This window comes from Staurois parvus, unplaced genomic scaffold (genome assembly GCF_062004578.1).
Source record: "Staurois parvus isolate SC_StPar_1 unplaced genomic scaffold, SC_StPar_1.0 ptg000503l, whole genome shotgun sequence".
NCBI classification, from domain to species: domain Eukaryota; kingdom Metazoa; phylum Chordata; class Amphibia; order Anura; family Ranidae; genus Staurois; species Staurois parvus.
In genome coordinates this window covers 851,995-879,396 of record NW_028318299.1, presented here as the reverse complement: position 1 = coordinate 879,396, position 27,402 = coordinate 851,995, and the positions used below count along the sequence as shown (strand labels likewise).

Genomic DNA, 27,402 nt, shown 5'->3' with positions numbered 1-27,402 from the left:
CTGACAGTCTGCAGTTAAAGCACATCTTGTTCGTTTCATTTCAAATCCATTGTGGTGGTGTATAGAGCCAAAAATGTTAGAATTGTGTCGATGTCCCAATATTTATGGACCTGGCTGTATTTAAGTTTTTAGTTATTAAAGTTGTTTGCTTTAAGCTAAAAATATCATCTTTACGGCAACTCCCTCTTTTTCACAAATGAAAGTGAAAATTGCTGCTACGGCGAACAGCTAACACAGACAATAGCAAAAAACTGAGAAAGATAGGAGGAAAAAAGCAAAAAATAATACAGAAATACTAAGAAGAATCTTCAAAAATGAACAGTAAAGACCTAACAGCCAACATCATGAACTTCAGCCTGGATGAGGGAGATCTGGGCAGTCAGGGTTACACTCGAGTCCTCCTACAGCTGTTTGGCTACACAGGCCATGGAAAATCTGCCTTCATTAACTCTTGTAAGTATGTCCTAGAAAAAGGTGAGATCTTCAAGGAATACGCCGAGGCCCGAAAAACCGACCACGGACTGACCATGGTAAGAAATGAATATGACCTTACCAACGTGGTCACCATCGTAGACAACAGAGGCTGCAGTAGAATGAGTGATTTTGAAAGAGCTGAAGTGTATGCCCAGCTTGGTGAGTAACATTCGGGGAGCCCCAAAGGCTATGGGACTGGCAGGCTAGCCAAAATGTATAAAATGTCAAATTACTTGTGCCTGAAAATAAATCCAGATGGTGCCCCTTAGCTTGGTAACAGGTTGTTGGTCATTCCTTACCCCTTAGGCCCTTCCCATATGGAAGAAAAATATATTTGAAATATATTTTAAAAATATTCTTCCCAAATATATTGCCATATATTTGAAATCCTACAATTTTGGCCGTATTCAATATGTTTCAAAATATATTTAAATATATATACTACATGTTGAAGTGCATATTTATTATAAAATATATGAAAAATATTTTAAAAAATATTTTTCAAATGTACTGTATGTCTTTTAAAATACAAATCTACATTTTTGGAATGGCGTTTACAAATAAATGTTAAAATGACTTTTTTATATGTTAACAAAAATCTGAAGAATATGTTTTAGAAAAAGGCAGGTAAAGGGCCGCATTTGGCCCCCCGGGGAATTGCTTGAAGACCCTCGATGTAAAGGAAAGGAGGGTTTACTTCCACTTGATATCCGAGTCTGGAACAGAGGGATCCGCCATATTGGAGAACACAGTGCTTTGGGTAGTATGTACTACGCACTACCATTACTGATAAGTCTGAAGGAGCATATGAGTATCAAACATCAAAGTCCCATAAAAAGAATGTAAGCCACTGTGGGGCGCTGTTTTTTTAAGCTGTTATGTGCACTCCAGAGCTGGGAGGCAGCATGCTAAGAATTAGCCAGCTGACAGAACAGCAACTGTCAGATCTCAGCTGTGGCTTGCATCCCTGGAGTCATCCTGAAAGCAAATTTGTTCATTACCCTATAATGTAAGAAATGTATCAATAAACAATGCAGTAAGATTAACCCTAAAACATCAAATCAGTTCATAGGTTTTATATTATTGGACCAATGATGTGTTCCGCATAGACTGACATCCCCTTATCCTTTGTAAAGACCATGAATTATATACATTCAGATGTCAGAAATACAATCTTGTGAAAACAAAAAGTAATTTGTAGCAGCGCACATCCAAGACTCACCGGCCAGGACCGCGCCCAACACACACGTCTTCCCGGCTGCCCAGTAAAACAGCTTTTGCTGGAGATGAAAACAGTTCCCCCCTCTTCACCCAACTATGGGGGGGATTTACTAAAGACTGTGCACTCTGCAGAGCTTGGTACAGGAGGGGAAGCTCTGCTGACTTCCATCATCCAATCATGTGCAAGCAAAAATTATTTTTTCCCTGCATGTGATTGGGTATTCTGGGCAAAGGGAATCTTCATCTCAATTACTAAGCTCTGGAGCTACTGCATTTGCAGAGTGGAAGGTATGATTGCCTTTAGTAAAGCAACCCCAATGTATTTTTCTGGACGTACCTGTGTAACTTGTTCCCTCTGGTGTCACACAAATCCATGGCTTTGTGTAATTGGGCTTTCTTCTGGAGCGACGCACCTATGTGCACAGGGGTTTGTGGTAAAAGTGAGCTCCCAGCATGGAGACTGAGCTCTCATTGGATGCCACAGTGAGTAGGAGAAGGAGAAAATGTAAAAAAAAAAATCCATTCTACGACACCTCCTTAATGCCGCCAAATCCTGTATCTCGGTACGCTGGAGAGACCCACAACCTCCTTCTGTCACCCAATGGTTGACAAAAGTTGAAGTACTAAATGACATGGAAAACCTAGTTTTAGCCACCCGTAACCAATAGTGTTGAGCTTGATGCTTGAGTCGAACATAAGTTCAACCTGAACATCGGCCATTTGTGTGTTTGGCGAATACATGAACGGTAAGGACGTTAGGCGTGCTACTCGCCCGCCGCGTCCCACAATGCACTGCACCCCAACAGTGTATTGCAATTGGCCAAAGCAATACACCTGACCACTTCTTTTTTTTTTTTAGAAGTGTCTGCCCCCCCCAATTAGCTCCCTCTTAGCCCCGCCCCTGAAGCACATTGGCTGTACATGCAACTTTCATTTGAGTTATTTAAATGGAATAAATATTTTTGCTCTTCAACTTTCCTGCGTGACGCATTCTCTTCTCAATTCCAGGAAACTTCATCCCCATCGGGAAGAAAGTTGAATGGAAAAACAAATACAGTGATGTGATGGAGGCCTTGGAAAATTCAGAATTGGATCCGAATTTCACAGACTTCATTGTCCCCATCCTTGTGTACAGGTAAGCGAGTCTTGTGTTGGGAGATGCATCCTTGGAGCACTTTGGCTGCCAGGAACTGGGTGAGGGGCTGATCTGATGATATGTTTGTTGGTGATATGTTCAGAACTGGAGGTGACCATGGGGGTTTAACCATTTGTGGGCGGCCCATACAGGCACAGCGACACCCCCACCCATCTACTCATGCCATGATTGTACACAGTGGGAGTTTCTCAGCAATGGTTCATGACTGGGACCTGCTGATGGGCTGTGTCCAATCACAACCCAGGGCCCCGTGTTGACAATCCTTTACAGAGGTATCAATCTCTCTGTTTCTTCTCCCTGCAAAGCAGGGATAAGAAAATAAAATATATTTTGTAAAAAGCAGCAGACATGACACAGATTAACACTTGTTAGGCACACAGTCAACCCTTTGATCGCCCTAGATTCCATCCACTTCCCAGCCAGTGTCATTAGTATAGTGACAGTGTATGGTATTAGCACTGATCACTGTATTGGTGTCACTGGTGATGTCAGTAGCAGTCAGTCAGTTCCCGCCCAGCGTCATTTAGTGTCAGATTGCCCTCTGCACTATCACAGTCCCACTATAATTCACTGATCACCATCATAACTAGTATGAAACAAATCAGTATATATCCCATAGTTCATAGACACTATAACTTTCACACAAACCAATTAATATACACTTATTGTTTGTTTTTTTACCAAAGACATGTAGCAGAATACATTTTGCCCTGCATTTATGAAGATTTCTTTTTTAATTGGATATGTTTTATAGCCAAAAAATAAAAAAATATTGTTTTTCCAAAATTTTTTCATTTATATAATCTACAGTTGTGACCAAAATTATTCAACCCCCACTGAAATTGAGTGTTTTGGCCAGTTTGACATTGCTTTTGATCATTCAGTCATCTTGCTTACATTTACATTAAAGAGGCACTTGTAGGTCAGACAAATATAACATAACAGTTATAATGAAATAACCACAAATGTCTTTTCTGTGCTCACAGCATTATCAGTTTTATTCAACCCCCAAGTGACATTCAATCTTAGTACTTAGTACAGCATCCTTTTACAGTTATAACAGCTTTTAAACGTGAAGCATAGCTTGACACAAGTGTCTTGCAGCGATCTACGGGTATCTTCGCCCATTCTTCATGGGCAAAGGCCTCCAGTTCAGTCACATTCTTAGGCTTGCGCACTGCAACTGCTTTCTTTAAGTCCCACCAGAGGTTCTCAATCGGATTTAAGTCTGGTGACTGCGATGGCCACTCCAAAATGTTCCAGCCTTTCCTCTGCAACCATGCTCTAGTGGACTTGGAGGTATGCTTGGGATCATTGTCCTGTTGAAAGGTCCAACGTCTCCCAAGCCTCAGGTGTGTGACGGACTGCATCACGTTTCCATCCAATATCTCCTGGTACTGAAGAGAATTCATGGTACCTTGCACACGCTGAAGCTTCCCTGTACCTGCAGAAGCAAAACAGCCCCAAAGCATGATTGACCCTCCACCATGCTTCACAGTAGGCAAGGTGTTCTTTTCATCATAGGCCTTGTTCTTCCTCCTCCAAACATAGCGTTGATCCATGGGCCCAAACAGTTCTAATTTTGTTTCATCAGTCCACAGAACACTATCCCACAACTTTTGTGGTTTGTCCACATGGCTTTTGGCATACTGCAGTCGACTCTTCTTATTCTTTGGAGACAGCAAGGGGGTACGCCTGGGAGTTCTGGCACGGAGGCCTTCATTACGCAGTGTGCGTCTTATTGTCTGGGCTGAAACTTCTGTACCCACATCTGACAAATCTTTTCTCAGTTCCTCAGCAGTCACACGGGGACTTCTCTCCACTCTACGCTTCAGGTAGCGCACAGCAGTCGAAGTCAGCATCTTCTTTCTGCCACGACCAGGTAGCGTTTCAACAGTGCCCTTTGCCTTGAATTTGCGAATGATGCTTCCTAAGGTGTCTCTTGGTATGTTTAACATCTTTGCAATCTTCTTATAGCCATTGCCCTTCCTGTGAAGAGAAATCACCTCTTCTCTTGTCTTCCTGGACCATTCTCTTGCCTTCACCATGTTTGTAACCACACCAGTAAATGTCTAGAAGGAGCTGAGTATCACAGTCATTTTAAAGCTGCCTAATTGGTGCTTATTATGCTTGATTGCTGCTCGGTGACATCCACAGGTGTTTTCAATACCTGATGGAAAGCACCTGTATGAACCTCTGTTCTTCAGAGTGGTAGTCTTTAAGGGGTTGAATAATTGTGGCAATGAAGAAACCACATAAGAACCATTTACTACTGTATTACATAAACAATTGATGTCATTTTAGTTGCATTTGGGTAGTTACAACGTCCTTGTAGGATTTGATTCTGAATACAATTCCAAATGTACACTATAGTCCCTAAACCCCTTTACAGCATTGGGGGTTGAATAATTTTGGTCACAACTGTAAATAATAATAATACAAAAACAGTGGTGATCAAATATCACCAAAATAAAGCTCTGTTTGTATGAAAAAAAATATATATATTTGGATACATTTTTTTCCATGACCATGCAATTGTCAGTTAAAGTAGCGCGGTGTTGAATAGAAAAAAAAATGGCCTGGTCATGAAGGGGGTAAAATCTTCCAGAGCTGAAGTGGAAGAGAAAATCTTTTGATTTGGGGGGGGCAGTATTATTCTTCTTATTTTTTTTATATATTTTTTAACAATACAATACAAACATGACAGCGTACAGTTTGTTAGTATAGTCTGAGAAGCAGGTAGCAGGGAAGTATTATTTCATCGCTGTAAGACAATGGTTCCCTAACTTGTCCCGGTGATTGCACTAACAAGGCCGCTTCCTATCAAAGGTTGATAATCCCGGAGTGTCTCACTTTTAATTGTGTATGATATAATAGGTCCTTTAAGCAAAAAAAAAAAAACAAAAAAACATACAAAATATTTAATTTCACTAAAAGTAAATATACAATAATTGTGTGATGTAGATAGGCATGAAAGGGTCTTCTTATCCATTTACATTGATGTCCATGGTGTTCTTCTACTCCTCTCTAGTGTCAGACACAACATACCAGCTGGAGAACAGCAAGACGTGAAACATTTTTTGGACAACTGCATAAAAATGACAGGTAACTTTTTTTTCTGTGTGAATACTTATTTTGGTGACACGGTTCTATTACCCTTTCCCTTTAATTGTCATCCATTCTACTAACCTTGCTGCCAGCACTTTGGCCAGCATGTGATTGGCCACGTTACCTGTCAGTCAGACACCAGGGGTGGGATTACTGCAGACAGCTGTGGTAAAGGAAGAAAATACTGCATGTGACGCTCTAGAGGGGAAGCAACAGACATATGTGTCACGACCCGCGGTAGCCGCCACCAACAGGCGACAATCGCACAGCCGCGACTAACAGTAATACGTCACGCCCATGGCGTCAGACCCCAGACCTTCTCACCAAACTCGTGACCGAAGGGCTGGCCGATCCAAAACCGCAGTGTGATGCGCGTAACAAGGCCCCACCCAGCTGCACCCTACACAGCGATTGCCCAGATAATGGTCTACAATCGGTGCCTGCAGCCTGAATGCGCTTGTTACTATGTCGGGTTAGTTACGCAACTAACCCTCTACTGCCACCACCACTTTTGTCAGAGACTGGGAAACTCCCGTTATCAAATATACACTATAATGATTGAAATATTGATCTATAAAGCAGAGATATAACCAACCAGTAGCGTCTCTTCAAAGGCAGGGATTCGTGAATTGCAAGTAAGCGCTTAGAAACAGTTTAACACTTTCAGAAAGAAAGATTTATTACTAAAAGCGTCAGGTGAAAATACATATTTACAAAGAGATATCACAAAAATATATATATATGTATATAAAGACACAGCAAACATAGAATAGCGAGGAAATACAGGGTAAGTTACTTGCCTTGCCTGGTTTTAGCAAATTCAAGATGCAGAGCAGAAAGGTTCTTTTATCTCCTCTGTTACGATGTTACCTCGGAGATCTCTGTGTGTGTGAGTCTCTCAGACTAACTCACTTAACTCTCTTAAAGGTCCCTCTCAAAGGGGAGGGGGGGCTCTGACTACACGTTTTGGGAGTAGTCATTGGGAAACTCTACACTAAATTACCAGCTTCATATCCTGTGATATGAACCATACAGTTGACCTGAGGAATGTTCAGTTCTCGGGTCCATTTGATAAGGTGTGGGGCTTACATAGCTTTGGGTGACCAAAGTGATACGTTTGTAGACAGCGTGTCTCCACTTCTAATATCTTAGGTTGTTCCACCTCATCTGCCAGGAGATAAAGTCTGCCTCACAGGAATGCAGGGGGGATGTGAGGAATGATTCCAGGAAGACCTCAAATACACAGACAGAACACGAAAAAGAGAGTGTAAAGGGGGACTCCGCTCCAACAAGGATGAGCAAGTTTGCCACAATATGCACCTTAGGCTGCAAAGTAAAGGAGTTGCAGCAAATATTCACCAAATGTAATTTGACAATGAGGGGTATATTTAAAAAAATTTAAAAAAATGGAAAAGCCATGCGTCCCTTGAAAGTTCATGTACATTCTTCTGATGTGAATTGGGGGAGGGGATAAATGTTATTAGGCTTTGTTCCCTCCAGGTCAAATGTTTTTCATTCATAATAATAAAGTGAATCAGAGAAATACCACATTATGGTCACTAGATGGAGCTGATGGTCATAGGAAATGTTTATTTATAATTATTTATGTCTTTATTTTATTTGTATTTATATACAGTATTTATCTTCAATGATTATCAGCTCCATCTAGGCCTGAAGATTATTAAACTCCTCAAACATTACAGATTTTCTTAAAGCAGATGCCCTGGAGAAAGAAATGGTGGTAGTTTCATTTTTATTTTTTTTTTCGCAGGATAGCACATATGTTTATCAAATGCACATTTTCAGTAAAATAACAAATTTCAGTTAGTTTTAGTGCACATAAACACATTATAGTACCTGATTTTTTAGTTAAATATAAAGGATGGGGTTGTGAAGAGTAAATGTTTGTTCCCGCTCTGCAGGTGGGACAGCAAAGCCCAGGATACATAGCAGGGGCAGTCAGGAGGGGGCAGTACCTTCACGGAGTATAGCAGCTGCGGATGTGTTTACCCCCCTACCATATGGGCAATTTTGAATTTTTTCAAAAATGTTAAATTCAAAATTTTTTTCTTACAAGAATTTTATATATTTTCAAAGCAGGGGCCCTGGAGAAAAAAATGGTCACACAATGTTTGTGCAGCTGTTTATCAAGCACAAATTGTCAGGAAAAGATACGGGGTGTAAGAGTGCTCACACTGTTCTTTCCTGTCAGCCTGGTGGGTTGCTGGTTGCCTTCAGGCCTTACACTGGGCTGGCTCCTTCCCTGCTGTCCAGGATGTCCTCCCTGGGAGACGGTGGTACATTGGAGGTCCTCTTTTGTAGAATCCTGCCCATAAGTGAGTCCTCTTCCTGGGGCCTCCTCCCAGGCTCCATCTCATCACTCAATCTTCCACCCGACACTCACTGACATCCTCCCCAGGCTCTGTCATACTTTAGGGTTGCCTTGGTCACCATGCCCAGCCTCCTGCCTCAAGTATGGCCTCAAGTTTCTCAGGTTCCAGGGCTCCAGAAACCCTGACCTGTCAGAGCCTCCCAGCCTGTCCTGGGTAACCTCACTACCTCAATCCCCAGGCTGACTCATCCCCAGGCTGCTACCCGGCCTCTATCAAGCAAAACTTACCTATATAACCTGGAGGGCATTACACATTCATTGTCTACCGTCCACCGGTTATAAATGGCACTGGTATTTTCCTGATTCTCTCTATGATGTTTGGATGAGGAGTATTTGAACTTCAGAGAAAATAGCCTAATAACATTCAATGTTGCCCCCTTGTGCAAAGCATTAATGTACATGCAATTTCACAGGGGTCATATAACATCTCTATTATGTATAGTACTACCCGCCAAGTGCTATACCCCAACTAAATAATATCGTTACTTCTAGGCAGTATTCATCCAACATCCGTGAACCCCTCAATAAGATCATACAAAAATCACACACAAATTATCACTCCAAAAATATAGTAATATCCAGTGTCATTAAGTCCAAATATAAAAATTTATATATAATAAGTGCCCACACTCCAGCTTGATATTTCTTTAAGTGTTGAGCCCTTCCACTGGCTCCCACGAAGGCAGAGAGTACCTCAAATAAAGAAAAACTCAGAATAGTGTATTACCTTAATAACATATGTAAATTATAGCAATACCACTATATGATAAAGTGCCAAAATCATGAAAAATAAATAAATCAACACTGTGCAAAATTCAGTGATGTGCTTCACTCTGTGCATGCAACTCCAGTGATCCCACCAGTGTCACTTCTACTATGCAAGGCAAATATACCCTTACCAGAATGAATAGGAAATCACGCCTTATCAAAAATGATAAGGAAACAGCAAGACGCTTCCTCTCCTCTCCTCCACTCCTGAAGCATATCAGTCACAGTACCATCCCATCATGGTAACACATGAGCCTTCCCAGGAACTCCCAGGTATCCATCCACAGAATATATGAATGAGAAGTAATAGTGTAATTCTGTTTTTACAGGTATAAGTATAGCTTTTATTCAATCTGCTTACATGAAACATGAGTAAAACAAGCATAGTATTTGTGCCCCAATCTCTGAGGGTTACCAGGCAGCTTCCAGGTGGATATGTCCGCGGTTCCAATAACAAAAATGGCCACCGTACCACTTCCGGTTCCTGTGGTTCCTGCTCTTGTGCGTCCGTGCGTACGTCACTTCCCTTGACGCGTTTCGTCACATCTGGGACTTAGTCATAAGAGGTTAGTTATTTAATGTTAGTAAGTTAGGGTTAGAAGATACCATATCATTTTTTGTTAATTTCACAGGGGCCCAGTAATACACAACCACCCCTAGGCACAGGCCTGCCCTGTCTAATTAGAAATGCTCCTTTGGTTACTGATATTTCTTTGAGATGCTCATGTGTTCCTTTTTTTCAGGGATCGTTCCGATCATTGTCCTCACCTTTAAAACCTCAGCAGATTACATGGAGATTGAGAAACAATGTAGACTCATGGGGGCGGAGACAGTGATCGCCATTGAGAATTATACACGGGACAGCTACATAAAAACTCTGGGAAAAACCACCGACATCCTGATGGTGATACACAGAGCATTGGAGAATGTCAAATTCCGCCTGGAACAGCCAAGAAACCCGAGAAAAGAGCGGATAGATAGGAAGAAATGTATGCTCCGCTACATCAATGAGATCAGCCGTCATCAGGAGAGAGAAAAGATAGAGAGAGAAAGAGAAAGAGAGAGTGAGAAAAGAGAGAGAGTGCCTAGACAGCACACGGAGTCTAGCAATCAGGAGGAAAGAAGATGTGCAATATTGTAACATGCCAGCCTGATGATAACACTATGAGCTGAAGGAATGTTTGAAAATGTTCGTCTTTAAATAAAAAACTGTCTACAGATATAAAGTTTAAGGAAATAGGGTTTTTTTCAGCTGCATCGGCCTTGAAAGTGCCCCAATAAGATTGAATTCCGGGCTCTAATGACTAGCAAAGCTCCATGCCTTCCTGCCTCTTGCACATATCTATTGGCCAGTTAGTCCATCAGAGTCAGAGCCCAATGAAATATGGGGGAAGCTGCTCCAGACATGTCACAGCTTTGTCTACCAGAATGGCCTGGACATTGGCCGCGTCTGCAGGATTTTTGAGATGTTTAAATGTGTTTTTGTGGCTTATCAACATATCTGTCTTTAATTGTTAAAATACAATCTACTGAATGACTTAGTCCATCCATGGCTCATTGTGAGTAGGGTCAGTGGTTTATCCTCCATGTTTGCAATGTGTGTGTGGCACATGGGCCCTAAGGGGAATGGGGCTGGCAGCTTCTGCATTGCCAGCTCAGAACCTAAGTGCTGTAAAACTCCCCCTCCCCCCCAACCTCCCTAACCACAACTGTTGCTGATTGCTGGGACCACCAGGGACCACCAGCATCCTAACAACCAATGACATTGCTTTCTTCTCCCCCTCAGCTTTTAGAGGAGGACAGAACTTCCCCCATTCAGACTTGCTCCACCTCCCAGCTCCTGCCCTGCTGCTGATTATTAATATTAGTAACACAGAACTTCACAACATGAGGGCAGACAGGACAATTACAGCACTATATAATACAGGAGGAATTAGAGGGCCCTGCTCATTGGTGCTTACATTCTAAGAGGGAGGGTCAAGAGATTCAAAAGGTAAAACGGGGGGGGGGGATAAGTTGATGGAGAAAATAAAGGTACAGTTGTTGGGGGGGGGGGGGGCAGGATAGGCTTCTCTGAAGAGATGAGTTTTCAAGGATTGCCTAAAAGCGGACAAAGTAGGAGATAGTCAGACAGGTTGGGATAGGGAGTTCTAGAGGATGGGAGAAGCTTGGGAGAAGCCCTGGGGGAGAGCATGGGAGGAGGAGACAAGGGAGCTAGAGAGCAGGAGGATCGAAGAGAACGATTAGGTTGGTATTTAGAGACAAAGTTAGTGATGTAGCTGGGGACAGAGTTGTGGACGGCCCTGTAAGTTGTTGTTAGTAATTTGAATTTAATTCAAATGTAAGGGGGCACATTGATGTAACAGGGTACACTGATGAAGGGAGGGACACATTGATGTAATGGGGGCTCACTAATGAAGAGAGGGGCACACTTATGTAATGGGGGCTCACTGGTGAAGGGAGGGGCACATTGATTTAAAGGGAGCTCATTGATGAAAGGGGGGGCATGTTGATGTAACAGGAGCTCATTGATGAAGGGAGGGGGCCATTGAAGTAACAGGGTTCTTGCTGATGTAAGAAGGGGCACACTGATGTAATGGGGGCTCATTGGTGAAGGGAGGAGTATAGTGATGTAATGGGGGCTCACTGATGACAGGAGGGGCACATTGATGTTACAGGGGGCACACTAATGTAAGGAGGGGAACAATGATGTAACAATGGCTAACTAATAAAAACATGGCGGGAGTTTCCACATGACAACACACATGGTAACACACATGGTAACACACATGGTAACACACATGGTAACACACATGGTAACACATGAATAGGTGCAAATGGGTACAGAGAGTTTCCCTTTTAGAAACACACTAAACTGCAGCTTGTAGATGTGAACCCGCCCCAAAAGAAAGAATTGGATTTCTACATAAATTGCATTTTCATGCAGCAAAATACATGAGTTTCTATGTATGTAAATGGACAAGGCTGAATGGGCTAGAAGGTGGCTGTATCTCCTCCTGACTGCCTGCAAACCTCTGAAAAGTGATCCACCCCAGATCACATTTGGAAGGGGGGGGATGGTTACCACTTTTGCCCAATGTGAAAGAGGCCTAAGGCAATGCTCCTGTGTTGCAGGATGTCTCCATACATGGCAAAGCTTGGTAGTGTCTCCCAATTCCTTACATGTTTTGGGTACATTGGCAGCCCAATATTTTCAATAGGTTAATGTGCAATTGATGCACCGCAAAATATAATTGGGCCCTCTAACGTGGAATTTTTGGCCCCAGCAAATTTTTATTATCCAAAAACATGACGGGAGGATCTTAAAACATCATCTGCCCTGATACATTTCATGGTGATTACATGAAGGTGACTAGGTTCCCTGTGTGGCTGTAAATATTTTGGGTCCCTAGAGATTATGGAATAGCTAAGGCAATGCATTTGATTTTTATGATTTCTGACTATTGATCTGCTTTAAGCCCAGGTGTAAAATCTAATAGCTGGATAGTTACGCAGCAATATAATATGAAGAGCTCAGCTGTATACTGCAATTGGAAGATGTCTATTTACTGTAGTTGTAGATAGTGTTCCACTGATGGTCCCTCTTCTGGGTTTAGAGGGCTCCTTAACCCCTTCCATACCGGGCACTGTCACCCCCTTCCTGCCCAGGACAATGTTCAGGTTTCAGCGCTCTCACACTTTCAATGACAATTGCAGCATTGTACCCAACTACATTTGTATCATTTTGTTCACACAACTAGAGCTTTATTTTGGTGGTATTTTTTTCTTTCAAAGTTTTTCTTTGTTTCTGTTATAACAAATTGCAAATAAATAATTCTTCATACATTTAGGCCGAGATGTGTTCTGCTGCATTTCTTTGGTGAAAATAACCCAAATCAGTATTTATTATTCAGTCTGTAGGAAAGTTATAGAGTTCACAAACTATGGGATATATCTAAAAATTGATCAATCCTGAAGTACTATTATTATAATTGGGGGTCCTCCTGCACTGCTATACATGTCTATACGGGAGCAGCTCTCATCCAAACATCCCCTCAGGATGGATATAAACAATATTGACACTATGATGCAGCGCTACATATACAGCTGGCTGGTGGATATACCCACCCTATATATTGGATAATAGTAACATATAAACCATACAATACAATTTTCTATATATGGTGTTAGATCTAATCGGATCTGATTCGGTGATACACAAGTGATAATCAGTGCAGAGTAAGAGGTTCTATAGAACCTATATAGGTGGTATAAGTTTCCTTCCCGTCTAGGGATTGATTATAGCAGAAATGAACGTGATTACAACCACAATGAATCCCTATACAGGGATAAAAACTACCTCATAGGTGATGCGTGCTATGACCCGTATTAAAACAAACTACAATAACACATAAAAGTCCATATGAAACTTTCAAATTACTGCATGGTCACTCCAGCCATGCGTTTTCATGCGTGCTCCTGTGCTTGGTGAGAAAGTGAAGTGAGAATCCTACACAGCACCTTCCCACTGCGACCCGCTAAAGCCTTTTGGATCACCCTGGATCCTGCTTGCAATCTCCGGGTGGGACAGGCTCCACAGCCCCTGCTGGTCTCTCCTTCACTCCCTCTTATACCTCCATCCACAGGCGTCAGTATGTAAGCTCATTAAAGCACATCATATGGGACCATAAAAAGAAAGACTCCATAGTGTAATACTGGTATTTATTGCTAAAATAGGATAAAAATCGCCAAAATGTCCACTCACATTTCTGTAGAAATCAACAGGCTTTTTCCACCACTAACATGGGTGTAATGGATGCACCCTGGTGTACCAAGATGGCGCCTACCGGAAGTGCATCACCATGTCACCTCTACGCGTTACGCCACGCCCACATGGCTTCTTCAGGATCCCATATGATGTGCTTTAACGAACTTACATACTGACACCTGTGGATAGAGGTTTAAGAGGGAGCAAATATCCCCCAAATGACCCCTTTTTGCAAAGTAGACAGTCTGACTTATTTCATGAGAGGCATGGCGAGTTTTTTGAATTTGTAATTTTTTTGTCATAATTTTTTGGAAAATGAAGAATTAAAAAAATGTTTTTTTTATTTATTTTTTGACCAATCACAGCTAGTGACACGATTGTATACAATGGATGGCATGAAAGGAAGCCATCCATTGTTTACAACTGTCATTGGTTTACAACTGTCAACTGTGATTGGTCACAGCAGGTCACATGGTACTGGCAAAAGGCCGATACACAGATTTGTCATCGGCTGTGTCTAAGGTACACAGCCGGTGACAGATCACACCATAGGGTGGCCCTGAGATCTAGGAAGGACATCATGATATGGATGTGGATGTGTTAGCAGTGTTAGTTGCTTTTTAGTGTTTAGTTGGTGACTTCTACTTTATTTGCTATTTTATATGGACAGGTGAACAGCCCGGGGTCAAGAACACTGGAGTACAAAGCAAACCCAATGTACAGAGAAGTTTGGCCATTAGGCCCATATCAGGGGAGTAATTATAAGGGTTGCAATTGCCGGGATAGCAGGGGCAGCAGTATGCAGAAGAACAGAAGATGAATGGAGAGGATTGGCTCCTTCTCTATGCTGCTCTTCCTATCCAGGTTACTTATTTCCTAGTGCTCCCTGGCCCTATGTGCTCCCCTGGTTCCCTTTTCCCCAGGATGGAGAGCAGGGAAGGGACCAGTAAATATCTCATTTACCAGTCTCTCCCTTTTCAGAATGGACAGAGCCAGTGATTGGCACCAAAACTGAAGCACAGTAATCAAAACATTAGTAATGGAGGGAGGGGGAGAGGGAGGCCCATAATTAGGTCTCACCCTTTGTTGGTAGGTTTTAATGGCGCCACACCCCTTATTGACAGGACACTGAAAAATATGAAAACCCTAACTGGAAAAACAAATACCACAAAATACCACAAAATTTTTATATACTCAAAAAATATAAAAAGTACAACTTTATTGACAGAGTTAAAAGCCCAGTTGTGGTAGTGATATTTGAGCAATCACAATGCTCATCATAAAAGGCATGTAATGGTTATAACAAACAGGTTCAACACATAACATTACAGGGTATGACCTTGGGTAACATAAGAACCATAGCTGACATGTTAGCTCCAAATTGGTACTTTTATTATTTTACTGACGCGTTTCGTGGGACAATAGCCCGCTTCCTCAGGGAGATATAACAGGATTCTAAAATTATATAAACAAGGCCAAAAATAAGCATACAGCATACTGAAAGAAAATAATAACATTTATAACAAACAAATGTTTTACATTTACCCAATGATGGCATCAATACGTTTGTAGAAGGCCAGTAAGAACCATTGGATCCAAGAGGGAGGGGTCCCTTAATTAGAGGTGCGCCAAATGGACAAAGCTGCATATCCATAGTTAAAGCTGAAAGTCATCAAAAAATCCAAATGTTTATTGTGTCCCAAAGCATACAAACTACACCCGACTCCCCAAGCTGGTTATGTACCCCATCTATAAATTCAGGACAACAAGAAAAGATATTCTATATATAAAGGAGCTATAGACTTCGTATATAACATATAATCAATTCCCAAACTATTTTGCTCCAAAGCGCTTTATATTTAATTCCAACATTCCCCAAAAAAGGGACAGAATATATATATATGTATTTGGACATCAATAAAATACATATCACAACCAAAAGTACTTCCTGGCCAAAAGGTCACAATCAGAGCAAGTACATTTGGCATCAACAAAAGTACAGGTCCTCTCAGGAGGCATAGTCATAAAATTGCTGCCTATACTATCGATCTTATATAACAGACCAAAAAGCGCCAAATTGCCGGCGTTCCACCCATAGGGCGCATGCACAGCCACATCATCACCATACGTGAACGTCTGATGTCAGCACATCTTATGTCATGAAATCCGACATCACGCTATCGTGGCCATATTGGAGAAGTCCATCCGAGAGGACACATAAAGTGTCAAACAGCACTATCCACCTCTGAGGCCAAAAAAAGACAATCAGCCAGGAACACCGACCACCTGGATCCAATGCCAAAATATACATATACCACATATAGCAACATTGTAGAAAAGTATATTCATGGTTCCAAATAGCCTTCCTCATATATTAATTCTGATTGCCATCATGTTTTGATAACCACAACAGTCGTGTGTGTTATGAGTACATATTAATGAAATCAAAGTAACAATACATAAAAAAAATACAACAAATTCCAAATTCATACAAAAGTACAAATATATATTCATAGTGGCTGAGAACAAAAAGAGATATATAATCTAAGGCAAAAATGGTTCAAAACTTAATGAATAGTTCAAACCAGGGGGCTGTGTGGCAGCCAAATCATGTATCCATCTAGCCTCTTTTTGAAGAATACCATGACCCCAATCACCACCTCTAGGGTCTAAATGGACTCTTTCAAGAGGAAAGAACCTGACACATTGTGGATTCTTGGAATGATACCATGTACCATGTCCTCCTATAGGGGATGATATATCTCACAATTGGATAGCTGACACGTGGGCATAAATTGTTTTCCAAAACTTATGTTTGGTTTTACCAATGTAGAAACTGCCACAACTGCATGTCATCATATAGAGGACACCTGCAGTTTGCCAGTTAACATAATGTCGTGCTTCATGTAACTCCCCATTTGGCAAAATATGTTTTCTGCTCTAGTAAATATATCGACAGTATACACATTCACCACAGATAAACGTTCCCCTATGGTGACATGGGTCTGTCCTCCCTGACCTAATAAAATTGTACCAAAGCATCCCTAATAGACGTGTTCCTACGATAGGCAATTTCAGCCTCATCCCTTATACATGTGGCTACAACAGGATCAGCTTTAAGGAGATATCAATATTTGTTAATAACATGACCAATGTGTTGCTGTTGTCTGTTATACCGCATGACTAGTTTAGTAGTCATCACTGTATTTTGCCAAGTAATCAGGTCCGTGCGTGACTGTTGGCTCACTGGATGATATGCTTTTTGCAACATTTTATTTGAATAACCGCAAGCCAACAATCTAATTTTTAATGCATCAGCCTCTCGTCTGAAATCTTCTTGGTTAGAGCAATTGCATTTAAGGTGTAAATATTGGCTATATGATTTGGACCTAATTAAATTCTGTGGGTGGCCACTGTTTGCTCCTAAAATAGTGTTTCCAGCTGTGGCCTTGCGATATAAAGTTGAGCCTAAGGTATGATCTTCCCATATAAAGATCTCCACATCCAAAAACAAAATACGTTCAAAATCACACATCATCGTAAAGGACAGACTAAAATCATTGGTTCACAGACATGTAATGAAAACCTCCAAAAGTTCCTTAGTACCATCCCAAAGGATGAGTATGTCATCAATGTACCTGTGCCAGGAGAGAACATGGCACAAATACATTGAGAGAGACTCATCCTCAAATATCTTGTACTAAACATCCATAATAACTATATAACTACACTATACTAATTATATATCTAAGAGAGTAAAAAAATAATAAAATACCAGAAATAAAAAACTACTGACACCAGTGGTGGAACTACAAGGGTCACAAGGGTTGCATTTGTGACCGGGCCCTTGCATTTGTGACCCCCCCCCCCATGGGGGTGTTCCAAGACAGCAAGAAGGGGGCCCGTTGCAGAACATATGAAAGGGTCCTGCTGCGGAACCATAAAATAAGGGCCCTGCAACAGAAGTAAAGGGCCCTGGGATCAGTGAGAAGGGCCCCGGGTTTGGGGAGAGGAGTCTCGGGCTCAGAGGGAAGGGCCCCAGTCAAGGGTCAGGGAGTCCCTTCATGGTTTCTTGCACCGGGGCCATGAAGGTTCTAGTTATGCCTCATCCCCTTAGTGTCCTTTGTGTTCTCATTTGAGTTTCAGTTGGACCATGACTGTTTGTTTCACTTGTTTAGAGGTATAAAACGGTATTAAAGGTTGGTAGTTGTTTGCCTCACCCCTCATGTTAATGGTGAGGAATAATTTATGGTATGTCCTACTTACGTCATTGTTGAGCCATGAGTGATGACTGAGCTTGTTGCTGATTTCACGGTAAAAGCATATTACTGATGTGAATGTACAATATATATGTAAAGTGCTGTGTAAATTGATGGCGCTATATAAGTGCCTATAATAAATAAAAAATAAATAAAAATAAATGATTAACCATTTGCCGCCCGGCCAATGGCCGTTTGGCGGCTTCAAAGTTGCTTCTCCACTCCGGGTGAACGCCATTTGGCGTGCTTCCGCACATGCGCCGTTTGCGCTAATGCAGAGCGGTGCAGCGGCTCGATCTGTCACCGGGCGTGTACCTCGGACACGGCCGATGACAGATCCGAGTACCGGCTCCGTTGCAGGTACCATGTGACCTGCTGTGACCAATCACAGCAGGTCACATGACAGTTGTATACAATGGATGGCTTCATTCATGATGCCATCCATTGTATACTAGTGCCTAGCTGTGAATGGTCACAGCTAATCACATGCACATGTCATGTGATTAGCTGTGACCAAATCACAGCTAAGCACAAAAAAAAAAAAGCTGAATGAATCCATTTCATTCAGGTAAATGCTTGCTTATAGCTAAGTATTTCTTTGCTATAAGCAAATTGTGTAAAAAAAAAAAAAAAAAATACTGATCACTTCCCCAAACTAGTACAATGTTACTATGGTAACATTGTACTACTTTGGTCATAGTAAAATATGAAAAAAAAATGTTAAAAAAAAGTAATAAAAAATTAAAAATAATAAAAAAAATAAAAAAAAATTAAAAAAAATATATATTTTTTTTTTCATACTGTCACCAGTCAGTGTCCCTGTTCACCGCCATGCCAGTTATATGATGACGCTGTACTGCACTGGTGACAGTATGTAAAAAAAAAAATAGTAAAAATAATTTTTTTAATTTTTTCATTTTCCGAAAAATTATGACAAAAAAAATACAACTTCAAAAAACTCGCCATGCCTCTTATGAAGTACGTCGGACTGTCTACTCTGCAAAAAGGGGTCATTTGGGGGATATCTGTACTATTCTGACATTCTTGGACCTCAAGAAATTAGATTGGCTGTCAGTACTTCAGGATTGATCAATATTCAGATCTATACCATAGTTTGTGAACTCTATAACTTTCCTACAATCTAAAAAATACATCCTAATTTGGGTTATTTTCACCAAAGACATGTAGCAGAATACATCTCGGCCTAAATTTATGAAGAACAATTATTTATTTGTAAATTTTTATAACGGAAACAAAGAAAAACGTGTATTTTTTTCAACATTTTTGATAATTTAGCAAAAAATAAAAACCCCAGTGGTGATTAAATACCACCAAAAGAAAGCTCTAGTAGTGTGAAGAAAATGATAAAATTTTAGTTTGGGTACAATGTTGTATGACCGCGCAATTGTCATTCAAAGTGTGAGAGCGCTGAAACGTGAAAAATGGCCTGGGCAGGAAGGTGTAAAATTGCACGGTATTGAAATGGTTAAAGATACGATGTTGTTTCATACACTGTATACATTTATTATGTAGTAAAGAAAAATCAGTTATATGTTGCGGTCATTTCTATTGCCAGACTTTATGATGTAAGCTTTATGATTGGGTGGCACCCAGGGTTCTCATCCATACAAGAAGAGGGGTTCCAGGATGGATGTATCAAACGGGGATAACTGGATTGTCAGCTTTCTCCAGGACTGGTAAATCCTGGTCAGGGTCCTGGAGCATGGAGGCCTGAAATTAAACAGAATTTCACATTTTACCACCGACAAACACGACTACAGTAATGCAGGTCTGTGGGACAGCAACTCAGCTGCATGCAATGCACTTGGTTTCAATGTGGAGGGCACTGCATGTGTGAATGGGTTCTTAATACTCCTACAAAGTATGTGATGATGCCAAAGGGACCACAAAAAAAAGGAGTGCCAGGGGTGGGAGGAGCATGTCAGAACCTGCCAGAGTAGGGGTTAAGGTAAGTAATACCGCCTCTTCCACTACCCTAGACTGCGGGTTGCCCCATTCCTGGGGTATTCTTTTCTCCATCCTGGTGTTGAGCTTCAAATATTTGGTAAATTTCAATGTTATGCACGTTAAAGGAATTAAATGTATTTATGATTACATTTTATTATATTTTATTAATTTTAATTTAATAAAGCCGTAACCTTTTCCAATAAAAGTTGTGTGTAGTTTATTCTGGGATGTCACCTTCTTTGCTCATCCCTACCCAAGTCATGGTCCTTCTTACAAATGGGTTCTACACCACCACGCAGATCCTCATTGGGGTAAAGTACATAGCTGTGCCTACAGAGAGGGAAGGGAGAGCCCTTAGGGAACATCCCAAATGCTGGGCTCCCTTATGTGGAATCAACCGGAATCAAAAGAGAAAAAAAATATCCTGCCAGAATGACTTCTCCCCACAGTAAATGGGCAAAGTATATCTGTCACAGCTGAAGAAATACAGACTGTCACGATCGCAGCGTCAGACCCCTGATATTCTCACCAAACTTGTGACCGAAGGACTAGCCGATCTAAAACCGCGATGTGACGTGCGTAACAATGCCACACCCTGCTGCGCCCTGCACAGCGATTTTTCAGCTAACGGACCACAATCGGTGTACCGGCAGCCTGAGAGCAATTGTTACTGGGTCAAGTTAATTACGCAATTAACCCTTCACACTGCCACCACCTCCTTTTTGTACAGAGAAAGAGGAAACTCAGCAATCTCAGCAATAACACTATAATGACTGAAATAATCATCTGCATAACATGGTCATAACACAGGCCTGTTATACGGAGGGTTAAACAAACAGCAGCGTCTCTTTAGAGGCAGGAATTCGTAAATTGCAATAAAGAGCTATAGAAACAGTTCAACACTTTCAGAAAGAAAGATTTATTACTAAAAGGTCAAACGGGTGCAATAAAAATATTTACAGAAAAAGATGTAACTAAGATATATATATAAACATACTGAGACCAACAGCACAGCAAAGAGATATCAGAGAGAGGTGAAAGGGTTAAGGTACTTGCCAAAGTCCTGGGTTAGCAGATCCAAGTTTCAGAGCAGAAGGGTGCTTTGATCTCCCTATGTTATGATGGTCAATAGGAGAATTCTTCAACTTAACTATCTTAGGCCTGAGGGCCTGTTTTAAAGTCCCCAGCAGGGGGTGTCTCTGACGCCAGGGACCAATACCTTGTGTAGGCATGGAGGTCTGGGTGTCGACCTAAACTAGAGCCAAAATCTCGTGTAGTTCATATTTGGTCTCATAACTTTTCCCATGCACAATTGACATTCCACCCGCGGGTAGATTATTATGCAGACAAGTCTGAGGATTGATTAGAGATGAAATATGTAATTCTATACTGAACGGTTCTCGAGATCTATTTTTCTGCTTTCCTGTGTATGCGTGACAAAGCGAGTGACCCATCAAACTGTTTGCCTGCTCATCGTCCATCTGACGACATGTCCGGTTTTTATGTAAGTCTCTCATATTCCAAGATATGAGACATAGGGGAAAAATGGATTTTGAGGAGTGTTATCTGATTCTGTCACCTACGCTGCCTTAGGTTCATTAGGTCAGAATCTCTTTCAACTCCTGAGAAAGCTTGCCTTAACTTCTTCGGAGGTGTGAAATGGCACAGGTCCTCCCAGACAGCCAGGCACCTAGCTCAGAGATGCCTTGGCCTGCCAGTGACCCACAACCAGCACACACACACTGGCCAAATGTCTCCTCTCAGAGAGGGGAGGTGGAGGGAGTGAGGGGAGAAAAATGGATACTCTTAACAAAATGATGGACTGCATCAGTCTCTGTTGCACACGTTTGCTATACAGACGACTCCTAACTCTAGCCCTAAAAGTTACCCTAACATTACTATTAGAGGTACTTATATAGCACCGTCAATTTACGCAGCGCTTTACATATATATTGTATATTCACATCAGTCCCTAACCCTCAAGGAATGTACAATCTAAGGTCCCTAACTCACATTCATACATACACATACTAGGGACAATTTAGACAGGAGCCAATTCACCTACCAGCATGTCTTTGGAGTGCAGGAGAAAGCCAGAGTACCTAGAGGAAACCCACACAGGCACAGGGAGAACATACATGCTGTGGTTGGGATTTGAAGCAACAACCTGAGTACTGCCAGGAAGAAGTGCTAACCATTTAGTCACTGGCTGTGCAGCCACATGCAACTTTGCTCACAGTTCCTTCGTGACTTTGATGCTACTTTGATGCTAGTTGAGTGCGCAGAGCAAACTAAATGTCAATAAGTTAGGTTTTAAGTTTAAAATAGAAAGGAAAGCAAATAAATACAATTGTAGCAAATTTTGAAGGTCACAAAATGTTCTGTTTTTGGAGATCCCATCATTTTTAGTTATTATTTACTCTTATATCTGCCCCATGGAGAGACATAAGAATTGCGTGAACATTAAGGCTCCATTCACACTTAGGCATTTCAAATTGCAGGCATAATCACAAACAAGATCGCGGGACGCCCAAAAAAGGTTCCAGAAACAGTTTAGTGCATCGCACATCCCGCGATTTTGTTTGCGCAATCGCAGCACATTTTCCACTGCAAAAACATGTTTTCAGGTGCCATTGAAATGAATGGCACCTGAACAGGGGAATGCGTGTGTTCACATTTTCACAGCACCAGGGCAGTCTCAATAGCATCATTGTCTTCTGGGCAAAGTAATGCACTGGGGCCCCTACCAGCCTGCCCCAATTTACACGCCTGTTCTCAAGATTTAAAGCAGAGGGGCAGCCTCTGGAATGACAGCGGTCACTGGAAAATATATAACCGACGTGGGAATTTTTCCCATTTTATAGAGTGCAGCAACAGCCCTGAAGAAGGGAGAGTCTTTTCTCACGAAACCCGTTGGCTTGTCGTTACTCTCAATAAATGCCTCTTAATCCACCATGAAAAGTGCATTCTTTTGGACATTGGGCACTCCTTCTTTTCTATTATTCCAAGTATATGTGTGGAAACGACTTCAAAGCTGTCCCAGAAAGGCAGCAGCACAAACTCTAAGAGGGTTTACCGTCAATATCCACTATTGGGTACAACTGACTGGAGGGACGTCTCCCTACCCACCCATGAAACCACCCCTCTACCACCAGTGACTGATCCAGTCAGTCCAGTGTGTCAAGATCCACCCGGCGGTATCTCTAGTAGAGATGAGCGAAGTATTCAAAAATTCGATTTGACTGATTCGGCGAATTTGTGGAAAAATTTTGATTCGAGTCGAATATATTCGCTGTGAATTTAACTTATAAAAAGGGTTTCTAGGCTTCAGAGAGCCTTTATATTAGTGCAGAACACTGTACCTTTAATTTAAATGCCCTTGGAGTCTGCTGGGGAAGAGAAATAATACTGTCAGTCAGTATGACATGCAGATGAGTGCCGTCGATCTTAGAATCACCGCACCCTTCACTCATTTGGGCAGTCACGGGGCCAAAACCAGAGTTTGGAGCCACAGTGTGGCGGTGGAGGCAGCAGCAATGGGAGGCCATACAGCACCCTATGACAAAATGGAACCCAGCAGCAGTGTGAGGAGACCTGAAAGTGGCACATGGCAGAGTGTGGCGATGGAAACAGCAGCAATGGGAGGCTGTGCAGGGACCCATGACACACTGTGGACCTGGCAGCAGCGTGAGGAGGCGGTACAGGGACCCATGGCAGATTAGGGGCCTGGCCGCAGCTATGGGAGACGCCCGTAATCTGCCAGCAACCTATGACAAAATGGAACCCACCAGCAGTGTGAGGAGACCTGAAAGTGGCACATGGCAGAGTGTGGCGATGGAGACAGCAGCAATGGGAGGCCGTACAGGGACCCATAACACACTGTGGACCTAGCAGCAGCGTGAGGAGGCGGTACGGGGGCCCATGGCAGATTTGGGGCCTGGCAGCACCTATGGGAGGCCTGTAATCTGCCAGCAACCTATGACAAAATGGAAACCAGCAGGAGTGTGAGGAGAGCTGAAAGTGGCACATGGCAGAGCGTGGCGATGGAGACAGCAGCAATGGGAGGCGGTACAGGGAACCATGACACACTGTGGACCTAGCAGCAGCGTGAGGAGGCGGTACGGGGGCCCATGGCAGATTTTGGGCCTGGCAGCAGCTATGGGAGGCCTGTAATCTGCCAGCAACCTATGACAAAATGGAACCCAGCAGGAGTGTGAGGAGAGCTGAAAGTGGCACATGGCAGAGTGTGGCGATGGAGACAGCAGCAATGGGAGGCGGTACAGGGAACCATGACACACTGTGGACCTAGCAGCAGCGTGAGGAGGCGGTACGGGGGCCCATGGCAGATTTTGGGTCTGGCAGCAGCTATGGGAGGCCTGTAATCTGCCAGCAACCTATGACAAAATGGAAACCAGCAGGAGTGTGAGGAGACCTGAAAGTGGCACATGGCAGAGTGTGGCGATGGAGACAGCAGCAATGGGAGGCGGTACAGGGACCCATGACACACTGTGGACCTAGCAGCAGCGTGAGGAGGCGGTACGGGGGCCCATGGCAGATTTGGGGCCTGGCAGCACCTATGGGAGGCCTGTAATCTGCCAGCAACCTATGACAAAATGGAAACCAGCAGGAGTGTGAGAAGACCTGAAAGTGGCACATGGCAGAGTGTGGCGATGGAGACAGCAGCAATGGGAGGTGGTACAGGGAACCATGACACACTGTGGACCTAGCAGCAGCGTGAGGAGGCGGTACGGGGGCCCATGGCAGATTTTGGGCCTGGCAGCAGCTATGGGAGGCCTGTAATCTGCCAGCAACCTATGACAAAATGGAAACCAGCAGGAGTGTGAGGAGACCTGAAAGTGGCACATGGCAGAGTGTGGCGATGGAGACAGCAGCAATGGGAGGCGGTACAGGGAACCATGACACACTGTGGACCTAGCAGCAGCGTGAGGAGGCGGTACGGGGGCCCATGGCAGATTTGGGGCCTGGCAGCACCTATGGGAGGCCTGTAATCTGTCAGCAACCTATGAAAAAATGGAAACCAGCAGGAGTGTGAGGAGACCTGAAAGTGGCACATGGCAGAGTGTGGCGATGGAGACAGCAGCAATGGGAGGCGGTACAGGGACCCATGACACACTGTGGACCTAGCAGCAGCGTGAGGAGGCGGTACGGGGGCCCATGGCAGATTTGGGGCCTGGCAGCACCTATGGGAGGCCTGTAATCTGCCAGCAACCTATGACAAAATGGAAACCAGCAGGAGTGTGAGGAGACCTGAAAGTGGCACATGGCAGAGTGTGGCGATGGAGACAGCAGCAATGGGAGGCGGTACAGGGAACCATGACACACTGTGGACCTAGCAGCAGCGTGAGGAGGCGGTACGGGGGCCCATGGCAGATTTTGGGCCTGGCAGCAGCTATGGGAGGCCTGTAATCTGCCAGCAACCTATGACAAAATGGAACCCAGCAGGAGTGTGAGGAGACCTGAAAGTGACACATGGCAGAGTGTGGCGTTGGAGACAGCAGCAATGGGAGGCCGTACAGGGAACCATGACACACTGTGGACCTAGCAGCAGCGTGAGGAGGCGGTACGGGGGCCCATGGCAGATTTTGGGCCTGGCAGCACCTATGTGAGGCCTGTAATCTGCCAGCAACCTATGGCAAAATGGAAACCAGCAGGACTGTGAGGAGACCTGAAAGTGGCACATGGCAGAGTGTGGCGATGGAGACAGCAGCAATGGGAGGCGGTACAGGGACCCATGACACACTGTGGACCTAGCAGCAGCGTGAGGAGGCGGTACGGGGGCCCATGGCAGATTTGGGGCCTGGCAGCACCTATGGGAGGCCTGTAATCTGCCAGCAACCTATGACAAAATGGAAACCAGCAAGAGTGTGAGGAGACCTGAAAGTGGCACATGGCAGAGTGTGGCGATGGAGACAGCAGCAATGGGAGGCGGTACAGGGAACCATGACACACTGTGGACCTAGCAGCAGCGTGAGGAGGCGGTACAGGGGCCCATGGCAGATTTTGGGCCTGGCAGCAGCTATGGGAGGCCTGTAATCTTCCAGCAACCTATGACAAAATGGAAACCAGCAGGAGTGTGAGGAGACCTGAAAGTGGCACATGGCAGAGTGTGGCAATGGAGACAGCAGCAATGGGAGGCGGTACAGGGACCCATGACACACTGTGGACCTAGCAGCAGCGTGAGGAGGCGGTACGGGGGCCCATGGCAGATTTGGGGCCTGGCAGCACCTATGGGAGGCCTGTAATCTGCCAGCAACCTATGACAAAATGGAAACCAGTAGGAGTGTGAGGAGACCTGAAAGTGGCACATGGCAGAGTGTGGCGATGGAGACAGCAGCAATGGGAGGCGGTACAGGGAACCATGACACACTGTGGACCTAGCAGCAGCGTGAGGAGGCGGTACGGGGGCCCATGGCAGATTTTGGGTCTGGCAGCAGCTATGGGAGGCCTGTAATCTGCCAGCAACCTATGACAAAATGGAAACCAGCAGGAGTGTGAGGAGACCTGAAAGTGGCACATGGCAGAGTGTGGCGATGGAGACAGCAGCAATGGGAGGCGGTACAGGGACCCATGACACACTGTGGACCTAGCAGCAGCGTGAGGAGGCGGTACGGGGGCCCATGGCAGATTTGGGGCCTGGCAGCACCTATGGGAGGCCTGTAATCTGCCAGCAACCTATGACAAAATGGAAACCAGCAGGAGTGTGAGAAGACCTGAAAGTGGCACATGGCAGAGTGTGGCGATGGAGACAGCAGCAATGGGAGGTGGTACAGGGAACCATGACACACTGTGGACCTAGCAGCAGCGTGAGGAGGCGGTACGGGGGCCCATGGCAGATTTTGGGCCTGGCAGCAGCTATGGGAGGCCTGTAATCTGCCAGCAACCTATGACAAAATGGAAACCAGCAGGAGTGTGAGGAGACCTGAAAGTGGCACATGGCAGAGTGTGGCGATGGAGACAGCAGCAATGGGAGGCGGTACAGGGAACCATGACACACTGTGGACCTAGCAGCAGCGTGAGGAGGCGGTACGGGGGCCCATGGCAGATTTGGGGCCTGGCAGCACCTATGGGAGGCCTGTAATCTGTCAGCAACCTATGAAAAAATGGAAACCAGCAGGAGTGTGAGGAGACCTGAAAGTGGCACATGGCAGAGTGTGGCGATGGAGACAGCAGCAATGGGAGGCGGTACAGGGACCCATGACACACTGTGGACCTAGCAGCAGCGTGAGGAGGCGGTACGGGGGCCCATGGCAGATTTGGGGCCTGGCAG

General features: G+C 43.9%; 1 protein-coding gene across 1 annotated transcript; it reads left to right on the top strand.

Moving 5' to 3' along the window:
* Positions 1-209: 209 nt before the first annotated feature.
* LOC149451963 (uncharacterized) lies at positions 210-12,970 on the top strand. The gene is made up of 4 exons (XM_089689916.1): positions 210-633; positions 2,704-2,830; positions 5,883-5,956; positions 9,863-12,970. The coding sequence occupies exons 1-4, from the start codon at positions 315-317 to the stop codon at positions 10,258-10,260; spliced, it is 918 nt and encodes a 305-aa protein (XP_089546042.1). The 5' UTR covers positions 210-314; the 3' UTR covers positions 10,261-12,970.
* Positions 12,971-27,402: the final 14,432 nt, after the last annotated feature.

Excerpts from the sequence above, each read along its gene's own strand:
- LOC149451963 (XM_089689916.1), top strand. The coding sequence starts at position 315 with ATGAACAGTAAAGACCTAACAGCCAACATCATGAACTTCAGCCTGGAT. Across the intron at positions 2,831-5,882 it reads GTCCCCATCCTTGTGTACAG|TGTCAGACACAACATACCAG; the intron begins GTAAGCGAGTCT and ends ACTCCTCTCTAG. Across the intron at positions 5,957-9,862 it reads CAACTGCATAAAAATGACAG|GGATCGTTCCGATCATTGTC; the intron begins GTAACTTTTTTT and ends CCTTTTTTTCAG.